Source organism: Silurus aristotelis, assembly GCF_946808225.1.
Source record: "Silurus aristotelis genome assembly, chromosome: 18".
Lineage (NCBI taxonomy): Eukaryota > Metazoa > Chordata > Actinopteri > Siluriformes > Siluridae > Silurus > Silurus aristotelis.
In genome coordinates this window covers 20025030-20042488 of record NC_139591.1, presented here as the reverse complement: position 1 = coordinate 20042488, position 17459 = coordinate 20025030, and the positions used below count along the sequence as shown (strand labels likewise).

The following is a 17459-nucleotide window of genomic DNA, read 5'->3' as shown; positions in this document are numbered from 1 at the left end:
GTCATTCCAATTATCCAATAATCCAATTATGATTCTATAAGAGTCTTTAGCACATACATACTAGCAAGCATAGCAATATAAATACCAATAAACAAAACCAATTAATATTTACTTATTAGACAAGATTGTGTTTAAATAATAGCTTTAGTTTTGTCAAATGTCATCATTAATAGATTGTAAGTACATATGTCACATATTTAGTGTGATATTCGATTACTGGTTACAAGATTGCTGATTCCAATTAGCTTACTTTTTTTTTTTTCTGAGGAGATTTAATTATAATAGTTACAATATAAGTTACCAAATGAACCCAAAATTTAGACGACCTCCATAATTACACCAAAGCATGAAGCAAGACAATAAATGGCGATTGGTGTGTTGCTAAATGTAAAGAAAGCATTAGTGCAGCAATTCCTAGTACAAACCAGATACTAGCATGTACTAAATTTGAATGACATTTAAATCCATTAGATTTTGCTTATGTTTCTTATTTAAAATCTTAGTTTACTCAAAACACAGTAACATTTATTTTCCCCTAAAATATTTTGTGTTTTGCGTTTGCTATCAACTGCATGCTAGCTACACTGGCTAGGTTTTTAGTTGTTTATATTTGGATATTGAGTATTATTTAGCTAGAAATATAACATATAAGCATCATTTATTTCTTACCAACATGTTCTAGGTTAAATATTCTTAAATAATTTTCGGGGAATTATTTAGCCAGATATCACATTTGTATGTATATACTACATACTATATATATACTTTCTAATTAGTTTGATCATTTTTTAAGTTTGCATTTCTTGGTGTAAAATATCATTTACAAACTTCTCGACCAATTTGCGTATTTTACACATTTGATATTGAGTATTTCAGGTATAATTTTTTAAGCTTTGGGCTAGTCAATTAGCATAACTGCTCATCTTTTTAATTGTGTGCCAGGAACATATTTGCACTGGTAAAAATATTTTTACACTTAGTAGGTGTTTGATGTACTTGATCATTTTATATATTTGTTAATTATATAACGAAAAATACAAATGCATATTTAGAGGAAATTGAATGTCTATGTACTTGATCTAGATATATTGATGGGATTTGAACTCAAGACCCTGTAATTGCTTCTCTAAGACCTTTACCATGAGCTATCTACACTTCCTCACCACTGCTGGAACACACATACATACATACATAGATACATACAATCCACTGGGAGGTGGGCTAGGTAAGAAAGGGACAGCAATAGGGCTTTGGGTTCAAATCCCACCCAAGGCTTTCTTATTACTAGTCCAAAACCTTGCCCACTGAGCTATCAATGCCCCTTCACATCTGATGACACACACCCACACATACATCCATATATTGTAAGGGGGTAAAGGGGGTATTATATATACTGTAGATCAGTAAGGTGTTGGACAGCAATAAGGTCTTGGGTTAAAATCGCACCCAAGACGCTGCTATTACAAGTCAAACACCTTACCACTAAACTACTGATTTCTTATTTACAGCTACACACACATACACACACACACACACACACACACACACACACACACACACACACACACACACACACAGACACACACACAAACACACACGTGCATTGCATTGCCACAGCTGTAACTGTGGGATCGGTAACTCTGTGGGTAGGGGGCTACATTAAGATCATAGGTTCAAATCCCACCGCCGCATGTCCTCATCATTTATCACAAAGGCGCATTTAAAAGTTACACACACACACACACACGCACACACACACACACACACACACACACACACACACACACACACACACACACACACACACACACATTCAATCTTTAATTTTTTTTGTACTTTTGGATTTCTATCTGTTCATATATATATATATTCAGATAGTGTGTGTGTGTGTGTGTGTGTGTGTGTGTGTGTGTGTGTGTGTGTGTGTGTGTGTGTGTGTGTGTGTATAACTACACACACACACATATATGTATGTTATACACACACACAGACACACAGACACACACACACACACACACACACACACACACACACACACACACAGTATATATATGTGTGTGTGTGTGTGTGTGTATGTATAACTACACACATATATATGTGTTATACACACACACACACACACACACACACACACACGCACACACACACATACAGTATGTATGTATATGTGTGTGTGTGTGTGTGTGTGTGTGTGTGTGTGTGTGTGTGTGTGTGTGTGTGTGTGTGTGTGTGTCTGTCTGTGTCTGTGTGTGTGTGTGTGTAAACACTTTTATATTTGTCATTTGCAATCTCAGATGAAATTGGGTTATTTTCTGTAACTTACCCGCTAAAAACAGAAGAAGAATATTTAATAAAATCATGATAAAATCCGAATGAAGTTGCGGTCAATCCCGGGTTTCTTTTTTATTATTAATATTATTATTATTATTATTATTATTGTTGTTGTTTTAAAAGAAACGAAACATTTCCATCTCTGATCCTTTTTTTTATTATATATTTAAATCACATCCAAATTCCTGTAGCTCCTCTAGTTGACATCCAGTGAAAAAAACAGTGATATTTTTTATTTTCTTCCCAAAAATAGAAGTTAGAATTGTTTTATTTCTGGAGAAAATCACGGAGTCCAGCAGCTCGGCATCCTCGGGTAGAGATCCGACAGCGTTTTTCCCTCCATACGGACGCAAATGTCTGATTATGTCCCCCTTTAAACTTTTCCCAGTGCCATGGTTTGGTTTTTATTCCCAGCACGTCGCGTCACAACTTCTGAGACTAATTCAGACTAATTCCTCCTCACGGCGCATGCGTGCTTCCTGCCCTAGAATAACTGCTATAATAATAAATATTATAATGATAATAATGAAAAGCGCGGTGTGTAAAATAAATGTGACGAATTCACGCAATTAAAAGAAATATAAAACTGTTGTCCAGTCCTGATGTGTCCTCTGTCTCACTCTGTCTCATGCCTCATGTGTCTCCTCTCTCGGTTTTGCTCTTTTTGCGCTTGAACCGAACTGTCGCGTGTCGGAGTCTGACGTTTTTTTTTTTTTTTTTTCTCACTATGGAAAGCCAAATGTTCCACGATCTCCCCAAAAAACGCGCTTCCTCATCTCGAGTAAGCACTTGATACTGTGGTTAAGGAGGTTAAGATCGTAAGGTTGTGAGTTCAAATCTCAGTTTCACAAAGCTGGAGCTTGAGAAATGTCCTCACCCTTTACCAGCTCAGATGTTCAAATCGGTTTATACCACACTTTTATCCAGAGCATCATTGTAAATATAAATGTAATAGATAATGTGCAGGGAATTGGGAAAACATGTTGTCAGGCATAGAACATTCAATAAACGTGAAGTAATCACACAGTATAAGATTGTCTTTGTTTGAATAAAAAGAAGCAGGATAATACACACTTTAAAACCAAACACTGTTTGTGAACTGGGTTTAAAAATGGCAGAAGTTCAAAATATTTTCAAACAGGAACCATTCGAGATTCTGTAGCAGATCCTTTGCAGTCGGTTAATTCAATCCCATCGATTTCTGTATGTAAACGAATGAATCTCTTAAACGATTATTGAGATCATACGACTGAATAAAGTGATAACAACAGGGACCAAAAACAACTTTGTGTTTATTCACCTCATTTCGAGCTCAAAACATAAGTGTCTCAAATCCATTTTGTTGGTTAAAGTTTAGTATTTATAGCAATTACAATTTTATAAATGGTTTTGCTGCTTAACCAGAACTTTCTGAGGAAATAGTTTTATAAATAAGGACATTTTAAATGAACTCTTTTGTTTAAAAAAAAAACAGGTGTTCTGTTCTGAAAGTCAATATTATTTCTTTTGTTGCTATTTACGACTCTTAAAAACGTCATTATTGCTTGTTTGTTTAGTGTGTTTTTTTGTGTTGTTGTTTTTGAAAGGTTGTGGACGCGTTGGCTTTCCACACTGCTGCTCTCACGTCACATTGCACGCGCTCAGCAAAAGTATTCACGCGCGTGTTCACGCTGCCCACTCTTGCCAAAAGAGAACTTTTTAAACGTATCTATCTATCTATCTATCTATCTATCTATCTATCTATCTATCTATCTATCTATCTATCTATCTATCTATCTATCTATCTATCTATCTATCTATCTATCTATCTATCTATCTATCTATCTATCTATCTATCTATCTATCTATCTATCTATCTATCTATCGAGGCTCTCTTATTACTAGTCCAACACTTTGCCCACTGAGCTATCAATGCACCTCACAGCTGATGAAGCACACACACACACACACACACACACACACACACACACACACACACACACACACACACACATATTCCGAAAATGTTATATTAACACACATGAAAAATTATCCTGCCTGAAATTTTATATGCAGCAACAGCTATTTTTTAAAACCTTATTAAAGAATGACTGATTTTGTACCTGTTTATAATTATTATAATATTATCATTATTTGGGAATGTTATTTGTGTGGCTGTTTTAATTAATGAACATTGTCTCAAAAAAGCTTTACAAAGAAAGTGGTTATAAATAAAATGTACAAGTTTCGTGCCTATAATTGTAAATTCGAGCGACTGCGGCGACAGTGGCAAGGAAACTTTAAATGAGATGGTATGAACCCTTGAGAAGACCCAGACTCTAAAGGGACCCCATCTTCATCAGGGTGGCACCGAATGTCCCATAGGTTGGAGAAGTTCTTCGAACTGAGTCTTTTAAAGTCATGGTTTGTGAAGGGTCAAAAAAAAGTAAAAAAAAAATACTTTTAAATCCAAATTTTAGACCTTAAAAAAGTATTAGTGTTTTTGTTTGTTAGTTTCGGTGGTGTTGTATTTTTTTCTTTCGCAAGTCCAAATGTATTACGTCTACACATGAGACCAACATGCAACAGCCAATCAGCTTTGTGTTATTGGCACGATAATTCTCTCAGATTGTACCACAGACGTAAAAACAAATTTTATTTTTCAGCTACAGGGATACACCATTTGCTAACAACGAATGCTAACATCCCAATGCATTCCAACATGTCCCCTTCAGCTGTGTGTGCATGAGTGTGTGTGTGTGTGTGTGTGTGTGTGTGTGTGTGTGTGTGTGTGGGGCATGCCAAGGTTGAGATAAAATTCAAAGGAAAGATAAAAAATAGAACTAATACAGGTTAATAGATGAGAATAATTCTTTAAAAAAAAAGTGACAAAACAAAAGAAAGAAAGAAAGAAAGAAAGAAAGAAAGAAAGAAAGAAAGAAAGAAAGAAAGAATAGAAATAGAAAATTAACAGAAAATACAAGAATAAATAAATAATATATAATATATGTGTGTGTGTGTGTGTGTGTGGGTGTGTGTGTGTGTGTGTGTGTGTGTGTGTGTGTGTGTGTGTGTGTGTGTGTGTGTGTGTGTTTGATGTCGTGACATATATCATAAATTTCATTTCTAATTGTAATAAAAAGATCTTAAAAAGTCCTACATTTGATTTTGTGAAAACTGCAGAAACCCTGGAAGAATTGCCAGTTGTCTTGTTACAGAGAAATCAGAAAGTCCTTTGTCATGAAGACTTCACTGTGAAAACCTCTGACATCGTGGTCTCCTTTCATGTTTTTTATACGATTGTTCTAAGGCAGGGGTGTCAAACTCAATTGCACAGGGGGCTAAAACTAAAAGCACACTTTAGGTCTCGGGCCGAACAGGATAAACATTTATTGAACACACTAAAACATAAACATAAATATAAATAAAAACAGAAAGGAATATTATTTAAAAAATAATATAATAATAAAATTAATAATAACATTATTGTCAAAAATTTACAAGTTAGAAATATGAACATGCTGCAACAACCCCCAGCCACCCCCCCCCCCACAAAAAAAAAAGAAAAAACAACTAAAAATTGTGCTTTTAAGTAAAAGTTAAATTAACAACAAATCAAAACAATCCTATTTCTATGTTCTTATGCCATTTTATAAAAAATAATCTTAAACTTTAAAGAACTTAAAATATTTTGCTCTCCATAAAAACATCTCCAGTCAAACACCAGACGTCTCACAGCTTCATCATGCAGCTCTTCAGAAACTCTCCCTCAGTAAATAAGCGGCTGATGTGACTCTGATTTCTCCTCTGCTTTCACACCAGCTTTACTTTGTGATTTTGCTCAGGTGAAAAACGTCTACTGAAATGTCAGATTCTTCTTTAACTCTTCTACTTTCTGTATCTTCTGCTCTGCATTCAGGTTTTTCAGCTTCTCCTGATGTTTTGTCTCGTAGTTCCGTCTTAGATTCAATTCCTTGAAAGACACACGTGTTTACCGCCAGTGTCAGTAAACATCTACTCAAAATCCCATCGGGTTTGAAAGGCTCTGTTTTCAGAATCAACTTTTCTCTTCGCCATTTTGAGGGGCTTCACAATAACTGTACAATAGGGTTAAATACATCAACAGAAGCTCGACTTGATTGACGCTGGAATGTTCCCAGGTAGTCTAGCGTTCGGTAAGGCAGCTAAAGCGCTGCATTATGGGATCTGTAGTTTGTGTTATCAGCGCTTCATATCGCCGGGACATTAATAACAGCAATAATAGATCTTTATAAAATCATCTCGCCGGATTTAGCCCATGGGCCTGAGTTTGAAACCCCTGATCTAAGGGCACCACCATACGCATCATTGTGAATACAGCCACAACCACTGCCAACAACTAGAGCATCTTTTAAAGAAAATAAATTCGAACCTTCTGAGTAATCAGGTTTAAAATGTCAAAACGTGAGCAAATGCCGTTTCTACAAAATATTTGGTGGTCAAATACTTACTATATAGTTAATGACTCAGTAGACCTTTACCTGACTCTCGACACTGTTAAATGACTCACTGGACCTTTACCTGACTCTCGACACTGTTAAATGACTCAGTAGACCTTTACCTGACTCTCGACACTGTTAAATGACTCACTGGACCTTTACCTGACTCTCGACACTGTTAAATGACTCAGTAGACCTTTACCTGGCTCTCGACACTGTTAAATGACTCAGTAGACCTTTACCTGACTCTCAACACTGTTAAATGACTCAGTAAACCTTTACCTGACTCTCGACACTGTTAAATGATTCAGTTAACATTTACCTGACTCTCGACACTGTTAAAAGACTCAGTAGACATTTACCTGACTCTCGACACTGTTAAATGATTCAAAACATGCGCAAATGGCGTTTCTACAAAATATTTGGTGGTCAAATATGTGGCTGGATTTAATCCAGTTTAGACTCCCATTTATTTTTTTTTATTCCAAAGTGGACATCATTTCACTTAATCCTTGGCAATTTAGACACCCCCCTCACCCCACCGATACACACCGTGTGTGTGTATCGTCTGCAGGAAAGGTAATTAGGGAGCAAAACAGATCTATAACAGCATGTGTGCAATGTAATTGTGCATGTGTGGGTTAAACACTGCTGTGGCAGTGATAAACTTTTTGCGACGGAGAACACGGAATAGAGTTTGCAACCAAATGAATTCCCACTCGCCGGCACAGGGATCGATACGCTCGGGATGGATTTCTAGCCCGTAAGGCTCAACTTTGTGTGTCGCTGAATTGATTCGCTACAAATTCCGAGCAGCTGTCACAAGTGTTATGTCATAACGCTAAAGTACTGTAGATTATTTTCATAGACAATCACTTGAGACACTCGAACAGACCCCGTAGTCATGTTTAAAGTGTGTGGGTTTGTGTTTGTGTGTGTGTGTGTGTGTGTGTGTGTGTGTGTGTGTGTGTTGTGTTGTGTTTTATTGATTTCCTTAACATAGTGGTCATACCGTATCCCCCATAAAATCTCACAGCGCCGGGTTGAGTCAGAAATCAATGACGTCCCCTCTTACGTTCTCAGTAAATTAACTGATGAAAGCCATAACAAGCGAAAGGGCCTTCAGAGCTTTCGGTAACGACCGATTTACTGCCAACTTCTTTGAAGTATAAATTCCCAGTCGTACGTGGAAAAGTGTTTAAGTGCTTCCTGAATAGCAACTTTTCTCTCCTGAGACGGAAATAAGAATGCAACCCAGTATGAGCCCTGTGTTTTTATTAAAGGTTTCTTATGATCACTTTTACATTTATGGCTTGATAGAACTTTTTCTATCTGTATTTCTGCGTTTAGGAATCAAAAAGTGTGATCAATAAAGTTGAAAATGAACTACACCTTCAATTCACCTCAATCCAGTTTTTATAACATTACTGTTACTTACTAAACAGTTAATGACTCAGTAGACATTTACCTGGCTCTCGACACTGTTAAATGACTCAGTATACCTTCACCTGACTCTCGACACTGTTAAATGACTCAGTAAACCTTTATCTGACTCTCGACACTGTTAAATAATTTGGTAGACCCTTAGCTGACTCTCGACACTGTTAAATAACTCAGTAGACCTTTCCCTGACTCTCGACACTGTTAAATGACTCAGTAGACCTTTACCTGACTCTCAACACTGTTAAATGACTCAGTAGACCTTTACCTGACTCTCGACACTATTAAATAACTCAGTAGACCTTTACCTGACACTCGACACTGCTAAATGACTCAGTAGACCTTTACCTGACTCTCGACACTGTTAAATGACTCAGTAGGCCTTTACCTGATTCTCAACACTGTTAAATGACTCAGTAGACCTTTACCTGACTCTCTACACTGTTAAATGACTCAGTAGACCTTTACCTGACTCTCGACACTGTTAAATGACTCAGTAGACATTTACCTGACTCTCGACACTGTTAAATGACTCAGTAGACCTTTACCTGACTCTCGACACTGTTAAATGACTCAGTAGACCTTTACCTGACTCTCAACACTGTTAAATGACTCAGTAGACCTTTACCTGATTCTCAACACTGTTAAATGACTCAGTAGACCTTTACCTGACTCTCTACACTGTTAAATGACTTAGTAGACCTTTACCTGACTCTCGACACTGTTAAATGACTCAGTAGACATTTACCTGACTCTCGACACTGTTAAATGACTCAGTAGACCTTTACCTGACTCTCGACACTGTTAAATGACTCAGTAGACCTTTACCTGACTCTCAACACTGTTAAATGACTCAGTAGACCTTAATATGAATCAATACACCTTTTGAAGTTAAAGTGGCTTTTACGTGTCATATATAAATTACAGCATAGTAAAAGTCTTTCTTTATATTTCCCAATTGTTAGAAAGCTGTGGTCAGGATCAGCCACGATACAGTGCCCCTCAAGCAGAGAGGGTTAGGGGACTTTCTCAAGGGCTCAACATTAATAGCTTGGTGATACTGGGGCCTTTAAATGACTCTCTACACTTTTAAATGACTCAATACTTTTTATTTTACTTACTACACCTTCACATGACTCACAATACTGTTAAATTACCCTTAACAAACCAATAAACAAAACACTGGACAACAGAGACTGTTTCCGATTGTGAAAATAAATGTCTCCTGGCAGAAAAGCTACCGTATCAACACTTACATGATTATACGTTAACATGGCACGAACAATTTCACAGTAATTAATCTGCTTGTGTGCATCCGTGATAGCATGTAGGTGAGAGCATGCATGCAAGTTGTTACTATAGAAACAATTACGTATTTCGAATCGCGTGTGTTAATATAAACCTGTGATTTTCCTTGCGGGTGAAACTGCAGTTATAGAAACTCCTTCTGAATAATCAGATTGGAAAATTCAACAGCACAGAGCAGTAATTATATTATAAAAAGCTATTGTTGTCACATTTATGTCGTACTGCCAGGGGATGTAAACATAAGAACTCAATCCACTTTTTACATGACTCACTACACCATTACATGAGTCGATACACCTTAACATGACTCACTACATCTTTACATGACCTAAAAAATCTTTACATCAGTGGTCCCCAACCCCTGGGCCGCGGATCGGCACCGGTCCGTGGGTCAATTGGTACCGGGACGCACAGAAAGAATACATAACTTACATTATTTCCTTTTTATTTATTATATGTTTCTGAACTATGTTTTATTTTGGTAAATTACCGGATTCTCTCCGCCACATCTGTCTATGACTCACCTTCTTAAAGGGGCTGCTTTAGCCGCTAACACATAATACATTACAGCTAAACTGAAACCCCCAAGCGAGCAAAATTAACAAAAAACAACACAGTGGATTCATGTTTATTATATTTATAAAATACCTGTTGTATCATTTTATTTTGATGTATTTATCCGCCACACCTCAAAGACCGGTCCGTTAAAATATTGTCTGACATTAAACCGGTCCGTGGCACAAAAAAAGGTTGGGGGCCGCTGCTTTACATAACTCAATAAACCTTTACTTTACTCACTACAACTTTACATAAGACACTACACCCTTACATAACTCAATACATCTTTACATGAGTCACTACACCTTTAAATGACTCACTTCTCCTTTACATGACTCAGTATACCTCTACATGACTCTTACACCTTTACATGAATCAGTACACTGGTACATGACTCAGTACAGTTTTAAGGGACTCTCAGCATTATTAAATGACTCACTACACCTTTACATGACTCACTAAACTTTTAAATGATTCAATATGCCTTTAAATGACTCAATAAACCTTTACATGACACACTACACTTTTACATGACGTAGTACAGCATTAAATGATTCAACACACCTTAAATGTATCATTTTACCTCTAAATGAATCATTACACCTTTAAATGGATCAATTTGCCGGTAAGTAACTCACTAGATCTTTCCACAAGGCAATACACGGAATATATCCCTCGATAGACCCCGTCACCACCTCCACTTACACCATCTATCCATCCACATAACCAGCTGAGCCACGAAAATCTTTTCAATATGAAACAGTATGCAAAAAGCTTTGGAAACCCCTGTGCTACAGCAAGAACTTCCATGTTGTGGAACATAAAGTTGCACCTCTGACAAAACACTGACTGAGAATTCATATGAATAAATAAATAAAGGTCTGACAGAAACACGACCGCATTGCCGCTTACACGGTTATGATAACACAATTTCACAGTCTGCTCATGTCATGTATCTGTGATAGCATGTAGGCTAATATAAACCTGTGATTTTCCTTGTGGGTGAAACTGCAGTTATAGAAACCCCTTCTAAACAATCGGACTGGCGAACGCGACAGCACGGGTCTGTAATTACATTTTAATAAGGGATTACGGTCACATTTATGTCGCACTCCCAGGGGAAGTAAACATGAGCACGGCCGCCGCTGGGATAACTCCTGGCTTGTTGAAAATACATAATTATCCTAAACGTTCATATGGTTTTACAACGAGGAAACAATATTTTCGAAAAGCCATTGTTTAATATAGAATGAGTGTGTGCACATTTTGTGTGTGTATGTGGGGCCTGCCTGGAGTACATATTGTGTGTCCCAGCTTCAGGCTCGCTAACTCAGCACAGCTTTTAGCTTGTTTGTTTTGCGCCATGGGGTCTTGGCAGTGTGTGTGTGTGTGTGTGTGTGTGTGTGTGTGTGTGTGTGTGTGTGTGGTGTGTGTTTAAGCTGCTATGCAATATTACAGTTTTGTAACTCAAGGTTCAGAAATCTCTTCTTGATAAGTAATGCTAAAGAACTAACTAGCATATACCAGTTACAGTTAGCAGTAACAATCGTTACGGTTTTCACTACTGGGTAAACTCCGTCTAGTGTTTTTTTTTTTCACTTCATATTAGATCCAGCAGCTACATACTGTATAAAATTCCAAGTTTAGCAAAGCGACGATGAAAATAATTAGCTAATTTGTTTAAAAATGGCTTGTTTGGCTTATTGAGCTGTGCTAGGCTATTTCAGTTTTCTTAGCATATTTGGAAAAGCAAGCTAACTGTCCTAGCTATGTACAGTACCTTGTGTACAGAACAAATGTTAGTAGTGTTGTTGTTGTTGTTGTTAAAGTGAATGTAGGGTCAGTATGTAGGGTCAGGATCGAAGGTTCAGGGCAAAGGGACAGGATGTAGGTTTAGGACAAAGGGTCAGGACAAAAGGTGATGACGTAAGGCCAGGATAATTGTTCAGGACGTAGGGTCAAGACAAATGGTCAGGACTTAAAAGTACTGTTTTGTAGCATCAGCAGCATTTAACAGTGAAGAATTCTCAATACTTGTGGTTTTAAACCAACACCAGGTTAATAGAAATACTTCATACTTTTTGTATCTCTCTCTCTTTTACACACACACACACACACACACACACACACACACACACACACACACACACACACACACACATATACAAAATCTTTCTCTTACTCTCTGCCTCTCTCTGTCGCTCACTTTCTCTTTCTGTCATTCTTTTTTGTGTAGTATTATTCATGTACAAACTTCATCCATCCTTTCTTCCATCCCTCCATGTCATCTATATGGCATTTGTTATGCTATCCATCCATCTCTGTGCAACTCCGTTTTCCCACAAGGTGTCAAAAAGTCCAAAACAATAGGAATAACAAGCAAATATGATGTTCAGATCTCATCCATGCATTTATTTATAATACAAATCTCTCTGTTTAAAAATTTCTCACACACATTCTCTCTCACACTCTCATACAAACTCTCTCTCACTTTCTCTCTTTTTCTATCTCACTCACACACTTACTCTCGTTCTCTGTTGCTCACACACTCCATCTCTTTCAATCTCTCAACCTCACTCTCCCTCACTCTCTCTTTCTTTTTTGTACATCTATCTATCTATCTATCTATCTATCTATCTATCTATCTATCTATCTATCTATCTATCTATCTATCTATCTATCTATCTATCTATCTATCTATCTATCTATCTATCTATCTATCTAACAAGAAAATACAGAGAGGGTAAGAGTGGAAGATGTCAAGCACATGCTATAGATTATAATATAAATTACACATGTGGTATCTCAGGCTTTTATTTTGCATCCATCAATAGCTTTCTTTCTTTCTTCCATCCATCCATCCATCCATCCATCCATCCATCCATCCATCCATCCATCCATCCATCCATCCATCCATCCATCCATCCATCCATCCATCCATCCATCCATCCATCCATTCAGTAAATCTACAGCATCCTTTCCTCATCAGTTTATAATACCACTATCCATCTGTTTAAAATTCCCACACATTCTATTGTTCTCACACAAATTCTCTCTCTCTCTCTCTCTCTCTCTCTCTCTCTCTCTCTCTCTCTCTCTCTCTCTCTTGATCAAAATACACGAGACATGAGATCTGACTGACTGAGTGAGTGAGTGAGTGAGTGAGTGACAGTGTAATTTTTTTTCAGAAAGTGATAAAAGCAGTGCCATGTTTATAAACCATGTCTGTCACTTCTCTGCTCCTCTGAGCCAGGATTGTTGACCTCGTCAGGTCGGCCCTAAGGTGAAAAGGAAGGCTCCACTAGTGAGCGCTCAGTCTATTGGATGTTTTTGAAAAGAAAAAGAAGAAGAAAATGAGATTTGACAGAAAAAAAGAGTCTCGACTGCAGTCACTCTGCAACCAAGCCTCTATTACGTACTGTCTAGTGAGTTAGAGATTTTAACATATGAGAACTGTGGATATCTTTCTTTAGATTCCTCGATTACAGTGTAGAAGGTGTGGCCCCTGCGTTTCTTTCATTTACAGTGTAGAAGGTGTGGCCCCTGTGTTTCTTTCAATAACAGTGAAGGAGGTGTGGCCCTTGTGTACCTGTCAATCACATTAAAACAGGTGTGGCCATTGTGTATCTGTTAATCACAAAAAAAAAAAATTAAATAGAGAGAATTTCTTAAGTCACCAAATACTACACATTTCTCTAATATTTATTCCCTAGAGTTTTACATATTGCTAAATTATAAAAAGTTTCAAGAATTTTTATTCATAATTTTGATTAAAAAGTAGCAATTTGATTATCATAAAAGAGATAAAAGATTGGATAAATGGATAGATGGATAGATGCATGGATGAATGGAAAGAATGGAAATCGATCATCTTTTCAGTGATCGATTTGAAATATGTTTTTTTTCCATCCATCCATCCATCCATCCATCCATCCATCCATCCATCCATCCATCCATCCATCCATCCATCCATTCATCTATCCATCCATCCATCCAGCTATTGTCCAACCAGTTTTTTAGAATTCTTTCTCATAATATAAAAACATTTACAGACGTCATCTCTTATTTGTTTTCATCCATCCACCCATTTGTCTTTCTGTTTATTAGTCCATCCATCCATCCATCCATCCATCCATCCATCCACCCATCCATCCATCCATCCATCCATCCATCCATCCATCCATCCATCCATCCGTACGTCCATCTATCCGTGCATCTGTCCAACGGTCCATCCATCCATCCATCCATCCATCCATCCATTCATTTATCCATCCATCCATCCATCCATCCATCCATCCATCCATCCATCCATCCATCCATCCATCCATCCATCCATTTATTTATCATTACTGCATTTCTAATGATATCCACCCAACCATACATCCATCTCTCTGTAATCCCTTTTTTCAAAAGGTCAAGAGGTCATCATTAGTAATAACAAGCAAATATGGTGCTCTGAATATGTGACTCAAAATCCATTAAAATGTGACACAATGTATGAAAAATTGTATACAGTGTAAAAGTACAGATGCACATGTTAATATAATAATTTACATTATAAATACAATACTAAATACTAATACAGTAATATGTATAATAATATAGTAATAAACATAAATGACATACTGTAGATGTAGTACCTTAGTGGCTCCTGATTTTCATTAATTCATCTATGACCTTCATCCTTCATCTGTCCATCCTTGTCATAATTTTAATCAAAACATCTATAGACCTCATTCATGCATCCATTTATAATACCAATTTGTTCACATTTTTCTGCTGCCTCCATGTCCATCCCTGCACTCATCATGTGTAATCATCCCCACTGCTTCCAGTTAATAAGAGCTCACTATTTAGAGTAATAGTGGAATGGAATGGAGGTAGAATTGCAGAAATAGGACAGTTCTCGGCAGAGGACGGCGACATCTGGACCTGACTACATGTCTGTATTCAGACTGAGCTGCACGCTTTCCATACTGCAGGGATGATTAAAGTTCACGACGAACTGTACTGCTGTGTACAGGGAAAAAAATTGGAATTTAAACTGCAGAAATTTATCATGACTGACTGTCCAGCAAAAAAAAAAAAAAAAAACGGAGAGAAATCTGACAAATGCAATGCACATCTTATCAGAAAACTGGCTTATGAAGAGTGATTACATCAAACACGCTCTTCTTATTTCACATAAAACGCACACAGGCTTTGTAAATGCTGAGAAGTGCACTGAAAAAACTGCACTCAGGTAGTAAACACACTTCTCGATACTGCACTTTAATTCGAAAGTGTTTGATCTTTTATGATCTTTGCATTGCACAGGTTTAAAAATTCCATTTTCTTTTTCATTTTACTTGTTTTTTTTTCTTTAAACATGAACTCATAGTTCTACCATGATCTTAAAATTTGTAGTAATATTATAGTAATATTATATATTCTATAATATATTGCAGCATATGATTCATCAATAGTATAATCTATAATAAAAGGGTATATTTTATGTTTTTACATACAAAATGAATGTTTACTTCATATATCTATTTAACATGTGGGGTTATTTTGCCAATTGCAAACTCCTTACATCACTCAACCTAAATATTACAACAACCGAGTCAGCAGGTTTTCTTATTAGTAACCTCAGAAGCTTCTTCATTGATGTTCTCTGGTTAATTAATTTAAACGAGTCTCATTAAGATCTCTGTTGGCTTAAAACTCAGGTTTATTTTGTTTAAGATCTATTAAAACAGGCAGTGTTTAAACTAGAACAAATTGCCAGGTGATTTTCTGTATGAATGGACAGTCGAAGGGACATTAAGAAATTGAGCAATAAGAAAAGACAATGCAAAACTATTAATCACTTATCTTGCTTTATTCCCACTGATCACATTTTTCCTATTGACCAATCATTGATCATTTTCCCGCAATGGTCAATCACTGATCACTATTATTCCCATTATTAACTTATCACAACTCTTTCCATTGAACAATCACTCATCATCCTTTATTTTCAATAACCAATTACTGATCAGCATGGTTCCCCATTACTATTCACTGACTATTCACTATTAATTCCCAGTGACTACTAACTTTTCAGCATTGTTTCCAGTGACCAATAAATTGTGGAAATTGTTCCCAATAAACGATCACTCATTACCATTTTTGCCAATAATCAATTATCACCATTTATTCCCAATGACCAACCACTGATCACCATTATTCCCAATGACTAATCATTTATTTCTATTTTCTCCCAATTACCTTACCAAATAATCCTTCATTCCCAATGACTAATCGCTTATCAACATTTCTCCCAGTGACCAATGAATTATTAAAATGATTGCCAAAAACCAAACACTTATCAGCATTGTTCCCAGTGACCGTTAACTATTCATTCCCAATGACCAATAAATGATTTATTGTTAGTGACCAATCACTGATAACCTTCGTTCCCAAAGACCAATTAGTCCTCACTGTTGTTCCTAGTAGCCAGTTATCACCATTGTTTCCAATGGCTAATCATTTATCAAAATTGTTCCCAATAACCAATCATTGATCTGTTAAAACAAACAAACAAAAAAGAAACGTTTAGACCATTGTTCCCAATAACTATTAAATAGCATTGTTCCAAATGACTAATCACTTACCAGCACTGTTCCCAATTCTGTCACATTTAAAACATTGTAATTGTTGGAATATTGATATTTAAACAGCTACACTGAAAAACACTGAAAAAAAAAAGTTGTCTTAGTACACATAATGCAATTAAAGTACAAATGACATTAAATAGCAAACGCTGTAAAAGAATAAGTTACACATTTTTGCAGTAGAAACCAAAATAAAATGCATGAGTGCAGCCATCTATCTTTAACAGTGCATGTAATGGTTTGGCCCATATAATTTTTATTATGCCATTGATGAGACCTTGATGATGTGAGGTCTCACTCAGCATTAATAGTCTCCCTGCTGAGCTACTGATATTAGATTCCAGCCTCCCATCTAATATCTAAAACCAGCCATAACTGGTCATTATGCATAAGAGACTGCACAGATAGACGTCAAAGGACTTCGAAGGACTTCCACCTTCCATGTATTGTTCTTTACAGTAATATGACACAGACTAGCGTCAAATGATCGAATCTTCCGGTGCAAAGGATTATTCAGTTGGTTTTAATGCATAAAAGGGTCTGAGTGAGTGTGTATGTGTGTCAGTGTTTGTGTGTGTGTATTAGTGGGTGTGATGGGGGATTGTAGTAATTGCTACATGCTCAATAAAATGTGTGTTACCTTTGCCTGTGTTTGTCTAATTAAATTGCACGTCAACTTCCAAGTGCTCTTACTATTTATGAGGTCTTTTATGCTATTGATTCAAAT

At 36.7% G+C, this 17459-nt stretch overlaps 1 protein-coding gene across 1 annotated transcript in view; it reads right to left on the bottom strand.

Moving 5' to 3' along the window:
- Nucleotides 1-2997, bottom strand: part of gfra2b (GDNF family receptor alpha 2b) — a 91901-nt gene extending 88904 nt beyond the window's left edge. Inside the window, exon 1 of the mRNA XM_083568795.1 lies at nucleotides 2324-2997. Within this exon, the coding sequence (XP_083424921.1) occupies nucleotides 2324-2360 (37 nt within the window). The 5' untranslated portion in view covers nucleotides 2361-2997. The remainder of the gene's footprint in view (nucleotides 1-2323) is intronic.
- Between the last annotated feature and the right edge of the window lie 14462 nt (nucleotides 2998-17459).